Source organism: Ceratotherium simum, chromosome 4, assembly GCF_057802395.1.
Source record: "Ceratotherium simum simum isolate JZ-2026a chromosome 4, ASM5780239v1, whole genome shotgun sequence".
Classification (NCBI taxonomy): Eukaryota; Metazoa; Chordata; class Mammalia; order Perissodactyla; family Rhinocerotidae; genus Ceratotherium; species Ceratotherium simum.
In genome coordinates this window covers 72,267,816-72,288,925 of record NC_141903.1, presented here as the reverse complement: position 1 = coordinate 72,288,925, position 21,110 = coordinate 72,267,816, and the positions used below count along the sequence as shown (strand labels likewise).

At 38.6% G+C, this 21,110-nt stretch overlaps 2 protein-coding genes across 4 annotated transcripts in view; one reads left to right on the top strand and one right to left on the bottom strand.

The window, feature by feature from the left end:
• ERAP1 (endoplasmic reticulum aminopeptidase 1) overlaps positions 1–10,714 on the bottom strand; it is a 114,541-nt gene extending 103,827 nt beyond the window's left edge. The window contains exon 1 of one of the 3 annotated variants that reach the window (XM_087430008.1): positions 10,603–10,714. The gene's annotated coding sequence lies outside the window, so the exon portion shown is untranslated. Of the gene's footprint in view, positions 1–774; positions 809–10,602 lie in introns of those variants that run through there. The other 2 variants (XM_087430007.1, XM_087430009.1) reach the window with 2 other exon arrangements.
• The window catches only part of ERAP2 (endoplasmic reticulum aminopeptidase 2), a 49,519-nt gene that overhangs the window by 10,078 nt on the left and 18,331 nt on the right, over positions 1–21,110 (top strand). The window contains exons 4-10 of the mRNA XM_087430005.1: positions 703–837; positions 2,813–2,933; positions 12,015–12,169; positions 15,400–15,513; positions 16,905–17,036; positions 17,271–17,402; positions 20,465–20,533. Coding sequence (XP_087286131.1) covers positions 703–837; positions 2,813–2,933; positions 12,015–12,169; positions 15,400–15,513; positions 16,905–17,036; positions 17,271–17,402; positions 20,465–20,533 — 858 coding nt within the window. The remainder of the gene's footprint in view (positions 1–702; positions 838–2,812; positions 2,934–12,014; positions 12,170–15,399; positions 15,514–16,904; positions 17,037–17,270; positions 17,403–20,464; positions 20,534–21,110) is intronic.

Genomic DNA, 21,110 nt, shown 5'->3' with positions numbered 1-21,110 from the left:
ATTTATTTATTATACAGTTGTCCCTCTTTATCCGCAGGGGATTCGTTCCAGGACCCCCAGGATACCAAAATTCACAGACGCTCAAGTCCCTTATACAAAATGGTGTAGTATTTGCATATAATCTACAGCACATCCTCCCATATACTTTAAATCATCTCTAGATTACTTATTATATCTAATACAATGTAAATAGTTGTTATACTGTATTGTTTAAGGAATAATGACAACAAAAAAAGTCTGTACATGTTCAGTACAGAGGCAACCATCGTAGAGCTTTCCATCCATGGTTGGTTGAATTTGGGGATGCGGAACCCATACATATGGTGGACCAACCGTGTAACAAACCGAGGGAAAATGGCCATTCTCTGATATTTTTCTTAGAAGGGCAGAACTTGAATTTATGCCAATGGTGGAGATTATTGCATTTCAAAAAAGTAGAAGCATCTAAGACGTTTTTATGCTTTCAAGCAACAAAATAAGATTTGGCATCATTTTGGGATCCCAAAAGTAGTGCATTGGGTCTTTGAGGATGTCTAGGGATAAGAGAAAGGGAGGAGAGGCTACCGGATGTTATGAGAGGCCATTGATCTCCTATAAGGGCATCAAGTGTCCTTCAGACTGTCAGGCTTTCCTCTAACTTATGTGGCTTAAGTCATTGTAAAATACTCTAGTTTTCAAATACTGATTCTTTCCTTCCTGTAGGTTAAGACAACTGAACTTGAAGGAGGCCTCTTGGAAGATCATTTTGAAACTACTGTAAAAATGAGTACCTACCTTGTAGCCTACATAGTTTGTGATTTCAACTCTGTGAGTGGCACATCCTCATCAGGGGTCAAGGTGAGATTGGGTTCAAATTTCATACACAGTGCAGAATAATGTCCTGAGGGCAATGAGCTTTTCTTTATTTTCTTAAGCTTTTTTCCTTATTATCAAAGTATCATGCTTATTCTACAAAATAGAGATAGGTAAAAAATAAAATAAGTTACCCACAATCTCATCACCAAGATATAATTACTGATATTAGTGTAAGCCTTCCAAACATTTTCTCTATGTATGTTAGTATATGAATGTATTCAGTAACAGCATATAGTCTATATAGATATATATTACAAAATAATATATAAGACTGTTTTAACCCAATTTTCAGCATAATATGACAAAAAAATGAATTCCATTAAATATTTTTCTGTAATATTATATTAATAATTGAATAGTACTATGCCGCATGGAGGTACCACCAGGATTTTTTAATCAGCATCTTATCTTAGGACATTCACATTGTTTCCAATTGTTTTCTATACTTTTTTCCTCAATGAAAGGAGTTTTTCATAATTTTGAGAGTCTTCAATGTTTGCAAAAATTTACAATACTCAATGATTATCTTATAAAGTTTTGCAAACATCAGTGGAGACATTAAAAATAAAGAACTCCCTACCTTGAGGAACCAAATGATAGATATAAAAACATATTCAAAGAACCATAAAATAATGCTTATGAAAAATAGCTATAAAATGGCTATCACAATTTGCATACGTATTATACCTACAGTATGTGGATATATATTATGAGTAACGTATCTACATAGATATCATGGCATCTCTGCACATAGATACATATGTGTATGGATATAGATGCGTGAGAGGTCAGATGGCACTTTACTTCAGATGACAGTTTTCTATCAGCTTCCTGGGATTCAATTGGGCTCTACAATCTTTGACATGGGTGACGGAGCAAGTTACTTAATCTCCATGTGTTTCCATCGCTTCATCTCTAAAATGAAGATAATAGCACCTACTTCATAAGATTGTTGAGAGGATTCAATTAGATTTTACATGTATGCATTTAGCACAGTGCCTGGTAAACTGTCAAAAAGATGGTGGCCATTAACATATTCTTATAAAAATTCTGAGGGACTTCAGTTAGTTCAGAGCATGAAAGCAGATCATGAAATAAAAGTAACACTATGCCTGAAACCCAAGAAAATTGGAATCTAATTTTATTTTTTCCACTTAATGGCTAGTTACTTTGAGGGGAGTCAATGAACATATTTGGGCATTTTTGAATTTAAAGTAAAATAGACAAGGGAGTGGATCCAATAAATTCTCGAAGGCTTTCCTACCTCATAGAACTATGTTTTATTTGAATTGTGTTGGTGGTCATAGTTTTGGAAGGGTAGTTCTCAAGTGCATTATAGTGATGAGTTCAAGTGGGTTCTCATGATATAATGAGTTAATATAGCTTGAAATTTATAGATTAGCACTTACGGAATGGATTGTAACAGAAGATGCAGGGTTGTTTATAATTTTCAAGACTAACTTCTACATTAAAACTTTACAGAACAGGGGGCCGGCCCCATGGCTTAACGGTTAAGTGCGTGCGCTCTGCTACTGGCGGCCCGGATTTGGATCCCGGGCGCTCACCGACGCACGGCTTCTCCCGCCATGCTGAGGCGGCATCCTATATACAGCAACTAGCAGGATGTACAACTACAACATACAACTATCTAGTGGGGCCTTGGGGAGAAAAAGGGAAAAAAGGGAGGAGGATTGGCAATAGATGTTAGCTCAGGGCCAGTCTTCCTCAGCAAAAAGAGGAAGATTGGCATGGACGTTAGCTCAGGGCTGATCTTCCTCACAAAAAAAAAAAAACACTTTACAGAACATCTTATCCCGTATCGACAGCATGCTTAACGATATCTCAATAATTTCTTGAAAAATGAAATCTGCCTTTCTTTGGGTGAGGGTTGTTAGAAATGGAATTGTACCAAGGAGCTGTTATTCAAAGACCACTTCTTCTGATCAACATTTCTCAGGTGTCCATCTATGCGTCTCCAGACAAATGGAATCAAACACATTATGCTTTGGAAGCATCATTGAAGCTACTTGATTTTTATGAAAATTACTTTGATATCAACTATCCACTCCCAAAACTAGGTAGGTTCATTCCACATCATTGCCTCTATTTTTGCTTATAGAACTTGCTTTGATTTCTTTCTTCTTTATATGTGATTTAAATGGGCACTGAAGAGGTTTAGTTAGTCCAGGAAGCGGAGATGTTCCTCAGAGATGGTCCTTGAGTGTAAAAAATAAAGTATTTATGAAAAGCCCAAGTAGTGTGGCTCATTTCTCTATTCTTTTATCAGGTTTAATATTAAAACAGCTGCATTGCATATTAGATTTAACTGGATGAATTTTCTGGAGCACATTTTTTTTTCTATACCATATTTGTACAAAACCAGCAATCTTTTATAAAAGTTGCCAAAGGTTTATGTAAACAGCTGAAAATTGTCCCTTCATCTGTTATCTATAGTGCATTTGAGGTTAGAAGATAAGACTGTGGTATAGATTGAAAAAAAAAAGATTCGGAGGAAATAGTTTCAACGTGGTAGTTGTAGATCTTTGCATAACAGGATACACACAGTCTATCTTGTTTTTAATTTTCTATCTTAAAAAATAAAAGTTGTGATTTTTATAATGTTGCAGAACATATAAAAACCATGGCTTAAGTTTTATAACTTACATAGATTAGTTTTTAGAGTTTCTGACACTGACTAAACATTTTTTTCCTTTGGGGCATTAGGACATACTACTCATCATGTCCTTCCTTCTCTTTCCCCTCAACCTCCATGCAGTTTTTCTTGGAGAGGGTAAAAAGGACCATCAAAAGACATCCCAGGGGCTTATTCCTATAGTTCCTGAGTCTCACTGTATTATTATAGTGCAGGTTCTATATACCTGTTAGTACAGATATACTCAATTCAGTTTACCCATAATGCACTGCTGTCCTCTATGTCAAAAGTCAAAGAGAGATCAAATAACAGCCATCAACAATCTTATGTTGTTCTTGAAAAATGCAACCTTGAAGATCACATGAAACATATTTTTTTTTTTAATTTTTTGTTTATTGCAGTAACATTGGTTTATAACATTGTAAAAATTTCAGGTGTACATCATTGTACTTCTATTTCTGCATAGATTACATCATGTTCACCACCAAAATACTAATTACAACCCATCACCACACACATGTACCCAATTATCCCTTTCACCCTCCTCCCTCCCCCCTTCCCCTCTGGTAACCACCAATCCAATCTCTGTCCCTATGTGTTTGTTTATTGTTGTTATTATCTACTACTTAATGAAGGAAATCATACGGTATTTGACCTTCTCCCTCTGACTTATTTCACTTTGCATCATGCCCTCAATGTCCATCCATGTTGTCACAAATGGCTGGATTTCTTCGTTTCTTATGGCTGAGTAGTATTCCATTGTGTATATATACCACAGCTTTTTTATCCATTCGTCCCTTGATGGGCACTTAGGTTGCTTCCAAGTCTTGGCTATTGTGAATAAGGCTGCAATGAACACAGGGGTGCATGTACCTTTGCAAATTGGTGTTTTCAAGTTCTTTGGATAAATACCCAGCAGTGGAATAGCTGGATCATATGGTAGTTCTATCGTTGATTTTTTGAGGAATCTCCATACTGTTTTCCATAGTGGCTGCACCAGTTTGCACTCCCACCAGCAGTGTATGAGAGTTCCCTTCTCTCCACATCCTCTCCAACACATGTTGTTTCCTGTCTTGTTAATTATAGCCATTCTGACGGGCGTGAGGTGATATCTCATTGTAGTTTTGATTTGCATTTCCCTGATAGTTAGTGATTTTGAACATCTTTTCATGTGTCTGTTGTCCATCTGTATATCTTCTTTGGAAAAATGTCTGTTCAGGTCTTTTGCCCATTTTTTAATTGGGTTGGTAGTTTTTTTGTTGTTGAGATGCATGAGTTCTTTATATATTTTGGAGATTAAGCCCTTATCAGATGTATGGTTTGCAAATATCTTCTCCCAATTGTTAGGTTGTCTTTTCGTTTTGTTGATGGTTTCCTTTGCTGTGCAGAAGCTTTTTAGTTTGATGTAGTCCCATTTGTTTATTTTTTCTATTGTTTCTCTTGCCCGGTCAGATGTGGTGTTTGAAAAGATGTTGCTAAGACTGATGTCGAAGAGCGTACTGCCTATGTTTTCTTCTAGAACTTTCACAGTTTCAGGTCTTACATTCAAGTCTTTAATCCATTTGGAGTTAATTTTTGTGTATGGTGTAAGGTAAGAGTCTACTTTCATTTTTTGCATATGGCTATCCAGTTTTCCCAACACCATTTGTTGAAGAGACTTTCTTTTCCCCATTGTATGTTCTTGGCTCCTTTGTCAAAGATTAGCTGTCCATAGATGTGTGGGTTTATTTCTGGGCTTTCGATTCTATTCCATTGATCTGTGTGTCTGTTTTTGTGCCAGTACCATGCTGTTTTGGTTACTATAGCTTTGTAGTATATTTTGAAATCAGGGAGTGTGGTACCTCCAGCTTTGTTCTTTTTCTCAGGATTCCTTTAGCTATTCGGGTCTTTTGTTGTCCCATATAAATTTTACGATTCTTTGTTCTATTTCTGTGAAAAATGTTGTTGGAACTTTGATAGGGATTGCATTGAATCTATAGATGGCTTTAGGAAGTATGGACATCTTAACTATGTTAATTCTTCCAATCCAAGAGCACGGAATATCTTTCCATTTCTTTGTGTCTTCTTCAATTTCTTTCAGAAATGTTTTATAGTTTTCGTGTACAGATCTTTCACCTCTTTGGTTAAGTTTATTCCTAGGTATTTTATTCTTTTTGTTGCAATTGTAAATGGGATGGTATTCTTAATTTCTCTTTCTGCTACTTCGTTGTTAGTGTACAGAAATGCAACTGATTTTTGTATGTTGATTTTGTATCCTGCAACTTTACCATATTCGTTTATTACTTCTAAAAGTTTTCTGGTGGATTCTTTAGGGTTTTCTATATATAAAATCATGTCATCTGCAAATAGTGACAGTTTCACTTCTTCCTTTCCAATTTGGATCCCTTTTATTTCTTTCTCTTGCCTGATTGCTCTGGCTAGGACTTCCAATACTATGTTAAATAGGAGTGGTGACAGTGGGCATCCTTGTCTGGTTCCTGTTCTTAGAGGGATAGCTTTCAGTTTTTCACCATTGAGGATGATATTAGCTGTGGGTTTCTCATATATGGTCTTTATTATGTTGAGGTACTTTCCTTCTATACCCATTTTATTCAGAGTTTTTAGCATAAATGGATGCTGGATCTTGTCAAATGCTTTCTCTGCATCTATTGAGATGATCATGTGATTTTTGTTCTTCATTTTATTAATGTGGTGTATTACATTGATTGATTTGCGAATGTTAAACCATCCCTGCATACCTGGAATAAATCCCACTTGATCATGGTGTATAATCTTTTTAACGTATTGTTGTATGCGATTTGCTAGTATTTTGTTGAGGATTTTCGCATCGATGTTCATCAGTGATATTGGCCTGTAATTTTCTTTTTTTGTGTTGTCCTTGTCTGGTTTTGGTATCAGGGTAATGTCAGCTTCGTAGAATGAGTTAGGAGCTTCCCCCCCTCCTCAATTTGCTGGAAGAGTTTGAGAAGGATAGGTATTAAGTCTTCTTTGAATGTTTGGTAGAATTCACCAGGGAAGCCGTCTGGTCCTGGACTTTTATTTTTGGGGAGGTTTGTGATTACTGTTTCGATCTCCTTACTGGTGATTGGTCTATTCAAATTCTCTACTTCTTCTTGATCCAGTTTTGGAAGGTTGTATGATTCTAAGAATTTATCCATTTCTTCCAGATTGTCGAATTGGTTGGCATATAGTTTTTCATAGTATTCTCTTATAATCTTTTGTATTTCTGAGGTGTCTGTTGTAACCTCTCCTCTTTCATTTCTGATTTTACTTATTTGCGCCTTCTCTCTTTTTTTCTTGGTGAGTCTAGCTAAAGGTTTGTCTATTTTGTTGATCTTTTCAAAGAACCAGCTCTTGGTTTTATTAATTTTTCTATTGTTTTTGGTCTCTATTTCATTTATTTCTGCTCTGATTTTTATGATTTCCCTTCTTCTACTGATTTTGGGCTTTGTTTGTTCTTCTTTTTCCAGTTCCTTTAGGTGCATTGTTAGATTGTTTATTTGAGATTTTTCTTGTTTGTTGAGATAGGCCTGTATTGCTATAAACTTCCCTCTTAGAACCGCTTTTGCTGTATCCCATAAATTCTGGCATGTCGTATTTTCATTTTCATTTGTCTCCAGGTATTTTTTGATTTCTTCTTTGATTTCTTCATTAATCCAGTCGTTGTTCAGTAGCATTTTGTTTAATCTCCATGTATTTGTGGCTTTTCTGATTTTCTTCCTATAGTTGATTTCTAGTTTCATACCTTTGTGGTCAGAAAAGATGCTTGGTATTATTTCAATCTTCTTAAATTTATGGAGACTTGTTTTGTGGCCTAATATGTGATCAATCCTGGAGAACGTTCCATGTGCATTTGAAAAGAACGTGTATTCTTCGGTTTTTGGATGGAATGCTCTGTATATATCTACTAGGTCCATCTGTTCTAGTGTGTCCTTTAAGGCCAATGTTTCCTTATTGATCTTCTGTTTGGATGATCTATCCGTTGGTGTAAGTGGAGTGTTAAAGTCCCCTACTATTATTGTGTTACTGTCTATTTCTGTTTTTATGTCTGTTAATAATTGCTTTATATATTTAGGTGCACCTACATTGGGTGCGTAGATATTTACAAGTGTTATATCCTCTTGTTGGATTGTTCCCTTGATCATTATGTAATGCCCTTCTTTGTCTCGTTTTACAGTTTTTGTTTTAAAGTCTATTTTGTCTGATATGAGTACTGCTACCCCAGCTTTCTTTTCATTGCCATTTGCGTGGAGTATCTTTTTCCATCCCTTCACTTTCAGTTTGTGAGTGTCTTTAGGTCTGAAGTGTGTCTCTTGTATGCAGCATATATATTGGTCTTGATTTTTATCCAGTCACCCACCCTATGCCTTTTAATTGGAGCATTTAGTCCATTGACATTTAAAGTAGCTATTGATAAGTATGTACTTACTGCCATTTTTAACTTTTTTTTTTTTTCCTCAGTGTTTTAGTAGTCCTTCTCTGTTCCTTACTTCTTCTATACAGAATTGATGGTCACTTTAGTTTGACCTCTGTCTGAAAGCTGTACTCTTTAACTACCCTCCTCCCTCCTTTTATGTTTTTGATATCATATCCAACCTCTTTTTGTGCATTTGTATCCATTACGTTCTAATCGTGGAAATAGATAATTTTTCCTATTTGTGGTCTTCTCTTTTCCCCTTAAATCAGTCCCTTTAACATTTCTTGTAACACTGGTTTCTTGGTGACAAACTCCTTTAATTTTTGCTTATCTGGGAAAATTTTGATCTCTCCTTCCATTTTGAATGATAACCTTGCTGGGTAGAGTATTCTTGGCTGTAAGTTTTTTCCTTTTAGCACTTTAAATATATCATGCCATTCTCTTCTAGCCTGTAAGGTTTCTGCTGAGAAGTCAGCTGATAGTCTTATGGGGTTTCCTTTGTATGTAACTTGACATTCTCTTGCGGCTTTTAGGATTCTCTCTTTATCTTTAATTCTGGACATTTTGATTATGATGTGTCTTGGTGAGGGCCTCTTTGGGTTTATCTTGTTTGGGGCTCTCTGTGCCTCCTGTACCTGGATGTCTGTTTCCTTCCTTAGGTTAGGGAAGTTTTCATCTATTATTTCTTGAAAAAGATTCTCTGCCCCCTTGTCTCGCTCTTCTCCTTCCGGGACACCTATAACACGGATGTTAGTGTGCTTGATGTTGTCCCAGAGGTCCCTTAGACTGTCCTCACTCTTTTTAATTCTTTTCTCTTTTACCTGTTCACCTTGGGTAATTCTAGTCTTTCGTCCAGCTCACAGATCTGTTCTTCTGTATCCTCTACTCTGCTTTTGAGTCCCTCTAATGAATTTTTCATTTCCAGTATTGTATTCTTCATTTCTGATTGGTTCTTTTTTATGTCTTCCATTTCTTTGTTGACATTCTCACTGAGTCCATCTATTCTTCTCCCCAGATCAGTGAGCATCCTTAACACTCTTAGTTTGAACTCTCTGTCGGGTAGGTTGCTCATTTCTGTTTCACTAAGTTCCTTTTCTGGGGTTTTGTCCTGTTCCCTTACTTGGAATGTATTCTTTTGCCTCTTCATTTTGCCTCTTTCCCTGTGCTTGTGTCTACGTATTAGGTAGGTCAGCTACGTCTCCTGCTCTTGGATAGGTGACCTTATGTAAGTGATGGCTTAGGAGGCTTCCAGTGTGCTTCCCTCAGTTCTCAATGTTCCAGGGGTGACCCCTATGTGGGCTACGTGTATCCTTCTTTTTTTTTTTTTTTTTTTTTTTTTAGATTTTATTTATTTTTCCCCCAAAGCCCCAGTACATAGTTGTCTGCCATAGCTGCACATCCTTCCAGTTGCTGTATGTGGGACGCGGCCTCAGCATGGCCGGAGGAGCGGTGCCTCGGTGCGCACCCGGGATCCGAACCCGGGCCGCCGGCAGCGGAGAGCACGCACTTAACCGCTAAGCCACGGGGCCGGCCCGTGTATCCTTCTGCTGTGGCCTGTTTGCCCTCCCTGTAGGCGCCCAGGGAGGCTGAGTTATGCTCCTGGCCAGCTGTTGTAATGCTCAGCTGCTTGTAGTTGTTGTGGGCCCTTCAGTCTCTTTATCAGCTGTGGGGAGCCCCAGCACAGTTGGCTGCAAGTTCTAATACCACATTTGTGTTGCAGTATTTCTTTTAAGTGAGTAGGCCCCCACCGTGGCAGGTTGTTAGGCTCAGGGCCTTACAATTGCTGTAAGCCTCTAGCCTATTAGGTCTCTTGTCAGCTCTCTGAGGATTGCAGCTGGGTGGGGCTGCCCTCAGGCACAGGAGCACCCAATTGTTTCAGGTTTTGGAAGGTGGAGCAAACCTCCTATGTGGGTCTTTGAGAAGTACAAGTCTTCTGTGGCTGAGAAGCCCTGCCGCCCACAGGTCCACACACACAGTCAACACAGTCCTGCCCCGTGTGAGCGCCCCGACCTCCCCAAGTGGACCCAGTCTCTCCATGGCGGGAGCCCCACACACTCTGCCACCGCCCCACACTCTCCACCCGCTCCTTGTGCACACCCTGCCCCGCTCAAGTCAGCTCAGTTGCCAGGCTGCAGAGAATCCAGTCACCAATCTATGCAGGCCCACACGTTGCCTGAGGGCTTGTTGTTGGGTGGGGCTAGTCTCTAGGGTGGGCTGCCTGCCCTGGCTGAGCTGGATTAAATCGGTGCTCTAGCGGGTGGAGCAGACCCTGGGCTAGCAGGTCTCAGGGAGAACTCCAATGGCGTCTGTGTCAGCACGCTCACACCAGGCCACAACAATGGCCGCCGCCAATGTCCCAGTCCCTGGAGAGGTCTCACCCCTCACCGAGATGCACTCAGGGCCTATTAGGTGAGTCTCTTGTCACCGAAGCACTGTGCACCTTTCTTTCTGGTGATTTTAGAACGCTTTCTGGAACGGGTGAGTTTATGCGCGGGCCCTTTAAGAGCCAGTTTTAGTTTCTTTGTGAACCGGGTTTTCTGGGGGTGCTACCCAATGCTTTAGTAGCAGGCACAGTCAGATATTATGCCGCTGGTCTCAATTGTGCTGGGTCCACAAAATGCCCACAGCGGGGGTGCTCCCCGGTTCAGGGCCCCGCGCCTCCAGGGAGGGTGCGTACCTGTGAGCTGCTCCCGGGGGCCGTGAAGCTGGCGGCTTGTGACGGCGGCGTTTTTCCTCTCCAGAAGGGAGTCTCTGCCTCTTCTACCCCAGTTAGGATTGTCCGTTGTTGCAGGAGTTCCTCTTATCCAGTTTTCAGTTCTGTCTCAGGGGTAATTTTTCCAAGAGTAGTTGTAAATTGGCTGTGTCCACGGGAGGAGGGGAGTTCAGAGTCTGCCTACGCCGCCATCTTGACTCCGCCCTCCTCACATGAAACGTATTTTAAAACTACCTGAAAAGAAGCATGAAGCTTAAGAAAAAATAGAGCAGATATAAGCATCTCTGATGGCTATAGGAAATAATCCAACTAATATAAAATCATCAATGCAATTTAGAAAAGGAGTCATTCCCACATTTGAAGTGCTAATGAATACTAATCTTTATTAGTGCTAATTTACTTTTTGATTGTGTTATAAATATTTGTTTTTATCCACTAGAATTAGCCAGTATTAATGCCAGACAATGTAATTACAAGCCGAGAGACTTGGTTCATTTCAAACTTTAAAAAAATTACCTTCCTTTTTATCCAAACGGTACTTCTTTCAAAATGGCCTGGCAGCATAAAAAGAAAGGATTCCAAGTTTAAATATTAGCCAGAGATTTTCTAACCTACATGAAGTCATTGGCAAAGGATGTACATACACACACACACACCGATGTAATATAGATTGATATACCTTATGCCTGAGTTGCTTAAAGACGATGAAATTTCACTTTTTTCCCCCAAGGCTTTGTTAAGAGGTAGAGGAAAAATCAATGTTGAAAAGGAGATTGAGATCAGAAAGAATTGATGCCCACAGCTTTTTTCTTCTGCTATCTTAGAAGGACACTTGCTCATAATAGAGGCCATATTTTCTTGAAATATTAATTGAAATATTAACTATAGAGATTGTTCCTAAAAGGCATTCTCCTGAAATTAAAATCCCGCATCTTTCTCTTTTTTGTAGAAATAGTTCATTATATGTTTTAATGAATCTCAAACATAGAAATTATTTGATAACTTTTATTTTCAAAATTTCTCAGTAGTACTAATATGAAATACAATATGAGTGTTTGTTACAAAATTATTTTCTTAGCAGTAATGCACCCAAGGTATTTTCAGAGTTTGACACTTTTGGGAAGAAATGGTTAAATGTCAATAAGTTACTTCAGCTACAACCAAAACTATATTGATAGAATTTATTCTGCTTGATAATGGGTACTGATTATTTTCAGTGGAACTACAGAACACCATCTCACTGTGAAGATATTCTTGGTATTTTCAGAAAGTCTGCTTATATACACTGAAAGGATCATAACGTGTTTGAGAAGAAACAAATCCCACTTCTGGTGTGGAAGCCATAATGATCAAGTGTGGTTGTTCTTATTTCTTAGATCTAGTTGCTATTCCTGACTTTGAATCTGGAGCCATGGAAAATTGGGGCCTCATCACATATAAAGAGACGTCACTGCTGTTTGATCCCAAGACCTCTTCCATTTCCGATAAACTATGGGTCACCAAAGTCATAGCCCATGAACTAGCACACCAGGTACCTGGCACTCATGACATTCTCTTAGTATCTGTCCAAAAGAGCATTGTACAGCACACCTCCAATATCTCTGAAACAACATAAAATCATATCCTTTTACTCTAGAGGGGACCTTAGGGATTATCAAACCAAATGCAATATGTCAAGTAGCAGAGGGCTCAATCTCTAGATTATGGGACTCATACAGGAATTTTATCACAAGAGAAATGGCCACTATATCCTCCAAAACTCTTCAAGGCAAAGCCTTCAAATGTCTTTTCATAAAGAAGGATGGGGTGTAGGCAGATACATAGAGCACAGAATTGGAAACCCTGCAAATAGAGATTTCTATTCAAAATATTTCTCCTTACACCCCCTAGTACTGTGGCATTCCAATCTAGTGCAAAATCAATCTCCCTTCAACTGGGACCTGTGGTTACATGGCCATAATGAAGTACTTCAAGTCCAAGTACTCGTGGGCAGCTGACCCTGGACACATTACCTAACACCTCAAACTTCAGTGTCCTTGTCTATAGACTAAGTTAATAATAGTTTCTGCTTCTTGAAACTGCTGTGAGGATTATGAATAAGTGTCAGTGCTTGTCACATTGTAGTCACTCAATAAGCATTAGTTACTAATGAAGACAACGACCACTACTACTACCATTTCTTGCAGAATAAGATTTCCAAGACCCATCTATCAACACTATATTACATAAAAACATGGAACTGTAAAACTAGCTCTATAGATATCAGAGGCTATTTCCACTCTATTTCGTTCTGAAAATCCCCAGTAACACAGTGAACTATTAAGGGCCCTGGAAATTCTTTTTCACCATATAGGCAAATATCATTCTGTTGTAGAAGCTGGTAATATCTCTTATTTTTTATTTATTTTTCTGTGGGGAGAACTAGCCCAGAGCTAACATCCGATGCCAATCCTCCCCTTTATTCTTGAGGAAGATTGGCCCTGAGCTAACATCTGTGCCCATCTTCCTCTACTTTATCTGGGATGCCGCCACAGCATGGCTTGACAAGCAGTGCGTCAGTGCGTGCCCGGGAGCCAAACCTGCGAACCCCGGGCCGCCAAAGTGGAGCGCGCACACTTAACCGTCTGTGCCACCGGGCCAGCCCCCTATATCTCTTATTTTTAATTTTTAACTTTATCCTTTATCATCATCATAATAATGTTTTCTTGCGGTTTTTTTTGCTGAGGAAGATTGGCCCTGAGCTAACATCTGTGCCAGTTTTCCTCTATTTTGTATGTGGGTCACCACCACAGCATGGTTGATGAGTAGTGTAGGTCCATGCCCGGGATCCAAACCTGCGAACTCAGGCTGCCTAAGCAGAGTGCGCTGAACTTGAACCACTAGGCCACGGGGATGGCCCAGTTTTTTTTTTTTTAAGTCAGTGAACTAAGTACCCAATTACATAGGAGCCATGCTCGGCACTGTACTTTGAGAACATATGGGCAGCTTCTTCTGGTTAGGATCTCTCCACTGGCCCATCTTAGGGGTTTTGATCATTAGTCACTGGTAACTCTAAGGCACTTGACTGAGTCTGGGGATTCCTAATCTTTCTGCCCAATGTTCATAGGGAAATTGTTGGAGAGCTGTACCTCTGAGGCTCCATGCTCCCTCTGGGCCTTTCTTTAATAGCTTCTCTTTCATGGAGATGCAGAGTCTAGGGCTGAAATTTTCCAAGGCAAAAAATTAGAATTTTTGCCTCGACTATTTTGTGTCCCCATTGATCTCCATATGACCATGTCACTCCTGTCCATAAAACCCTGGAAAAGACTCCCAATTCCAGCTGGGTGAGTCAAGGGTCCATAGCATGGCATACAAGGTCCCCATAATGCAACCCTTCTCTACCTCTTACCGACACCATGAGCTTTAGGCATCCCAGACTATTTGCCATTACCTGAGCATGCAGGATTGTGTTGCTCCTCTATGTTTTTGCTCCTGCTACCTAATCTGCCTAGGGCACACACCACTCCCAACATGCCTGAGGACCACTTGCAAGACTCACGAAATCCTGAGTACAGCTTTTCTAACTATTCTACATGCTCTCCCAGAAGAATTGATTCTTTCCTCAATCCTCTCTGTACAGACATTGATCATAGCACCAATAACACTTTATTGCATTTACCTGTCTACCAGTTGACTTCCATCATTTGTTATGGAGGCAGAGGCTCTTATATTTCTAACATATGGCATGGTGCCAGAAACATAGTAGGTTCTCAATAGATATTTACCAAATGAATGAATAAACCACTTTTAGTAACTGGTGAAGTGACCAGAATCAGCTCAACCCGTATTTCTCATATTCATGACTTCTAAATTGAGGAAACACCTCCTGTCCCTTGTCAGAATGCCCTTGGAAAGATTGATGCCCACTTGCAAAACGATCTGAGGGTCATCAGAAAAGGAATAGAACTTAAATAGTTTCTGGAAGCTACAGATCTAGCTGTTCTGTTCTATAACTGTAACAACCTCTTCTGAATTTTAGAATCTTTTTGTGTAAGTTTCCCATCCTTCTGGAGACTGCAATCTTAAAATAGATAAACTAGATTCACAGTATTGGGCATATAGTCTAAATAAACAAATAAAATATAAAAGTATGTGAAAAAATAGTAATATTTGAAATATTTGTGTTATAGATCAAATATAAGTCAAGGGTAAATTTCTATTTAGATTATCCTTATGCATCCTTTTTATTTTATTTATGTATATTTAAAATCTCAGACCTTTATTCACTTTAGTGGCCAAATTAATCCCTGGAAGTAAGTCAGGGCAGAGGTTAACAACTAAATTTACTCGTCAGTGACATTATATAACAATCTGAGAGTCCTAAATGAATTCTTATGGTTCTCTTGAGTACCTACTAATTAATATAAAGAGGTGACTTCTCCAAAGATATTTTGGTTTCTATCTCTCCTTAGACTGTTACTATACATCGACGACAAGGTGAGATTATACTTACCATGCAAGAAAGAAAAACAACGCTACAAAATGTTTCCTTTTCTCCCTTAATATTCAATATAATAGCTAGGAAATGTTGGGGGGATAGACTGGAAGTGAAGGCGGGGAATTCAGGAAAAGGAAGGTGTGCAGAGAGAAAAGGGTAGCAAAGATAGAGGGGAGGCCTTAACTACTAAAACAGAGAAGTTAGCACCCATTATATTTTTTGCTGCAGTTAATATTTTTTTATATTTGTTTAACTTCTAATAGCATTAAGTTTTTATCTCCTAGTGGTTTGGCAACCTGGTTACAATGGAATGGTGGAATGATATTTGGCTCAATGAGGGTTTTGCAACATACATGGAACTTATCTCTGTTAATGCTACGTATCCAGAGCTACAATTTGTAAGTTCACAATTTGGTATATCATACCCACATGCCCTAAGGAATCACCAATTTACTATTAAAATTTTTGGTAAATGACAAAGAAAAAACAACATAGCCTCATGTTTTTGAATCGTAGTGTTTTTTTTGATATACAAAAGAGATTGTATCAGTTTGCTAGAGCTGCCGTGACAAAATACCACAGACTGGGTGACTTAAATAACAGAGATTTATTTTCTCACAGTTCTGGATGCTATAAGTCTGAGAGCAAGGTGATAGCAGGTTTGGTTTCTTCTGAGGCTTCTTTTCTCGGCTTACAGATGACTGCCTTTTCACTGTGTCCTCACATGGCCTAGTCTCTGTACGCAAGCATCCCTGGTGTCTCTCTCTGTTTCCAAATTTCCTCTTCCTATAAGGACACCAGTCAGATTGGATTAGGGGCCAGCCTAAAGTCCTCATTTTAACTCAATCCCCTCTTTAAAGGCCCTATCTCCAAATACAGCCACATTCTGAGGTACTGGGGGCTAGGGCTTCAACATATGAATTTGGGGGGAGGAGGCACATTTCAGCCCATAACACACAGATCATAGAACTAGATGGTTTTAGAGAATAATCAACATAAATCCCTCACCCAAAATTTGTGGACAGAGAGCACAAATAGCACAAATATACAGCTGTGTATGTGGGGTGAGAGGAGAGAATATCACTGTCCATAACAATGATATAGGACAAGACAATGCCCATGGCTATAGATCCTGTGCAGAGTTCTTGGCATGCTATCTGAATTGAGCATGACTGCGGGCACACTCCTCTAGATTTCCAAAGGGCCAGTTCACTTCCCCAGAATGCGTGAAAAGATGTCTTCAAACATGTCTTGTTTTATTGGCATAAGGGGGTCTGAACACCACATATCAAGGTGGTTCGTTGTAATGGGTAATTATCTCTTTAAGGTAGACATTTGGTCCAGCGTGGTATAGACAGACATGGATTCAAAGTCAGTGTCTTCTTATTTGCTATGTGTTGAATCTGTGGTTTAATCTCAAAACTTCATATATTTTCACTTATAAAGTGTATATAATGCATTTCCCTTACAGGGTATTGAAAGGATTGCAGATGATGCATGTAAGGTCCTGGCACGCAGCGAGTGTTCACTAAATGGGAACATTAGTCTTATTCCTGTATCCAAGGGCTTGGTACATGGTAAACATTCATGCAATGTCTGAGAGAATGTTGAGTTTATGCCTTTATGAAGTAGAGACTTAGTGAAAGGGGAATATATGAGGGAAAAGAAACATCTTGCAAGAAATATTGATTGAATAGTTACTTCTAAGAATATCTTACTAAACCTAACATGTTTTCTATTGCTTTGAGAGTGTCAAATTGAAATTGAAAAAGTTTTCTCCCCTGTTTAGGATGACTATTTTTTGGACGTGTGTTTTGAAGTAATTAAAAGGGATTCGTTAAATTCATCCCGTCCTATCTCCAATCAAGCAGAAACTCCTACTCAAATACAGGAAATGTTCGATGCCGTTTCCTATAACAAGGTAGTAAATGCTGTGACAAGTGGAAGCTCTGCTTTCCGGAGAAATATAATGAGGCCAGTAAATTCAACAGATTATTTTGTTGATGCCAGGTTACTGCTACCTGTTTCACTTTTTATTCTATTTACTGTTCATTTCTCAGACATTAACATGCTCCATAAAATTCAAGCTTCCTTTATAAATGTATCATACTACCTTTTCCTTTAATTTGTTTTTTGTTTTTTTGGTTTTTTTTAGGGAGCTTGTACTTTGAATATGCTCAAAGATTTTCTGAGTGAGGAGAAATTCCAGAAAGGAATTATTCACTACTTAAAGAAGTTCAGCTATAGAAATGCTAAGAATGATGATTTGTGGAGCAGTCTGTCAAATGTAAGTCACGTGTTTGGTTACAGTGGACTGTTGTTATACCCGAAAAGTGATAAGCTAGTTCTGAGGGTTTATAAATAGTTATATCGTCAGTCAACAACTATTTATTCCACTTGCCACCCTGCCAGGGTTAATAGACATAACGCCTTTCTTTTTCCTCTGGAACCATACTAAACCAGGGTGATGCACTGGGTTAGCCACAAGGGTCCTATATTTGACCTCCTTCTCTTTGGTTTCACATCTAGGGTTAACCCTACATTTCTGTCTTCTCTTTTTCCAAAATCTTTAACAACTGTCATTCCTGCCATGTAACACCTAATCTTCTCTGCCCAAATTTTAAGGTTGAACTCTTCTTGCTCAACTTTATTTCCTAACATATATTCTCTGTTGAGTGAGACACATTTTCCCCCTCATAGCAAGAAATCCTGTTCAATCCTATGACTTTGTTTCAAGTGCCCTTGTGACCTCAAATACCCTTTCTTCTTCCCAACAATTCAAATGCTATCTACCTTTCGTGATCTAGCTGAGATTTCACCTCCTCCTTCCAGCCCTCATTGGTTTGCCTTTCTTCTAAATACCTAGAAGTGCGTTTGTGAATCTGTTCCACACAGTGACATTCTCTTTTATTGGTTTCTATTGGTTCAATAGTAACAATGATAATAATATTAATAAAATTTGCTGAAGAGCAAGAATCATGTCTATTCTTTTTTTTTAATGCCGTGGCACCTAGCATACTATAGATTCTATAATCCTGATTGACAGTTAATGATTGATTAAAGCACACATGGTCCCTTTGTCATCGGGACTCGTGTAGCATAATAGGTAAGACAAAGCAGAAAACGTGCAGTCAACTCAGATGATTCTAATAATTATTAAAATAATCTTAAATTTCCAACTGCAAGGAAAATTATCTTTTAAAGAAGTATTGAACTGGCAAAGCTTGTGCCTGCAAGCAGAAGAAACCTAAGCCATAAAGAAGAGGTCCTCTCTTCTTTATAAGCACTTGTGTCCCAGGGACAGTAACAATATTGTTCAATATTTGTATAGCACTTTACAGTTTAAAAAGAAATTTCATGTGCATTCTCTCATTTAATTTTTGTGTGTGTGTGTGCCCTTATAAAATCTGGACTCTCATGGTCTAATTTACATGTGATTTTGTGGTCAAACCAAGTCAAGTAATTAAAATTTTTTTCTAAGTAGCTCAAATCTTTTACTCACATTTCTTGAAAATCATAAAAGGGATCAAAATACATAGTCCTCAGTAATACTTATAAAAATGCTATTTACTATCTATTTCCATCACATCAGGCAGGTGATCCAGATGGTCTCTCTCTCCACAATTCCTCCTAAACTTCTCAACACCAAGCCTACGTTGCTTTTCTCTCCCACTCTCCTCCTTTTCCCCCTCACTCGCTATGCATGTGTATATGCATGTCTCTGTGTGTGTGTCTGTGTGTGTGTGTGTGTACGTGTAGACACCAGCCTAGCCTTTCTTCAACAAGGAAGAATCTGTCTTTGGTATGCATAGAGGCTGTAGGGAGGATTAAAGGAGAAATCTGGCCAACAATTACAGGATTCTTTTAGACCAATTGTGAACATTCCTAAGTTAATTTTTGTCATATCATGCTTATAATCATCTCAAGAAGGTGGGCATTCTTACCCATTTTTACAGATGGGAAAACTAATACTAAAGGAGAGATTTGCTCAAAATCATAAACCAAGTGAGTGATGGAGCCAGTACTTAAAACCTGTCTTCTGACTCTAAGCCCAACATTCATTCCTTCAATTGCATCACAGCTTCTTTCTAGTAATCAGGAAAGTCTCCCATCTAACCTTCCCCTAAAGGTCTTAAATTCTAGTTGACCCCCTTCTGATGCCAAATGAAATTTTGGTATGAAAATGATAAATTTCTGGAAATTTCTTACTCGGTGTTGTGTCACATAACATGTTCTAATGTTCTAATACATGTTCTAATACATGTCAATAGCATCTTGGGAATCAGAAGAATTCTTTGTTGTTATTTTTCTTTTTCTTTTCTTTTTTTTTTTTTTTTTTGGCAAGGAAGATTGGCCCTGAGCTAACATCCACTGCCAATCTTCCTCTTTTTGCTTCAGGAAGATTGTCCCTGGGCTATGCCAATCTTCCTTGATTTTGTATATGGGACACTGCCACAGCATGGTTTGATGAGCATTGTGTAGGTCACCGCCTGGGATCACAACTGGCTAACCCTGGGCCGCCAAAGCGGAGCACATGAACTCAACTACTATGCCACGGGGCCAGCCTCTGTTGTTATTTTTCATAAAATCATTTAATAGCACTTGAGAGCCTTAGACAGTGTGTATATCATTTTTCCCATCTACAGTTTCCCTTAGAGCATTAACTCCTGGTGGTTCAAGGATTGATCACCAAGTTGGTGATTTTCTTAGGTCTCATTTCAATTCTGAATTCAGAGTTTATTGTGCATCTACTACACGCTACTGCGGTAGTCATTGAGAATACCCACATAAGTAAAGGCATTGCCTCCACTGTCAAGGAATTTATAATATGATAGGAGAAAGTTCATACTAGATGCAGTTGCCTAAATGCTAAATAAGGTTGTGAGTAACTTGCACAATAGAAGATTGTGGGAGAAGGGGGAAGGGAAGATATGAAAAGAAAATTCAACAAATAGATGTATCCCTAAAACGGTTATTCTACCACATTGAACTTCTTTAGAAAACTTAAAAAATACATATATATGAAAATTGAATTCACCTAGACATAGTAATGAGCATAGCAATTTATGAAAATGAAAAGGAAAAAAGGTATTTTTGCAGTGACTATATGAAATACACAAAAGTTACTTATATATAGAAAAAAAGAGTAACTTTTGTGTATTTTCTATGGTCACTGAGAAGACATCTTTTTTTTTTTCATTTTCATGAATTGCTATGCTCATTATTATGTCTAGATGAAGCAAATTTTTGTATATCTGTGCTAACAAATGTCTGCATTCAGGTCTAATATGCATATTCTGCCAACTTTCAGTGCTCAAATAATAGTGCTGTTTTATTCTTGTTTTATAGAGTTGTTTAGAAGGTGATTTTACATCTGGTGGATTTTGTTATTCTGATTCCAAGGCAACAAGCAACACAGTAAGTATAGAGATGTATAGAGGAGAAGAGATCTGGGGCATCATCTGGCCCAGAGTGAGCATAACATGTAGACTAGCCCAGCTGTCCCCTTAAGTAACTGGAGAGGGAGAGAGACTCCACAATTTTCCTTCAAAAAAAGCTGACTGAAGAAGGAATGTTCAGGCCATTTAGGGGATGATGCTGTTACTAGTATATTTTTGTTGTTGTCATTTGGCTTTCCCACAACCCCACTGCTAGCTAAAAATATCTCCGCTCAAAATTCTTCTGAGTGGTTACCGCTGCATTGGCATGCTCTAGGCTCTGAAAAATGCCAAACCAAATACATTGTTAGGTTTGGAAGTAGAATAAATGGCTTTCTTGAGGTCCTGTCTTTTTGTTTACTCCTAGGAAGTTATTGAAGCACTTTAGGAGAGAGAAAAGAAAGTCATCATGAAAAAAAAGGCAAACTTTTTTTAAAAGAGACGTGGTAATCCCACAAGTTATGGTTTCTAAAAGAAGATTCAGCATCATCCAGTGATCAGAAATCCATACTAGAAGCTAGGAAGCTAGAGATTTTATTCTCCATTCAATATACCTC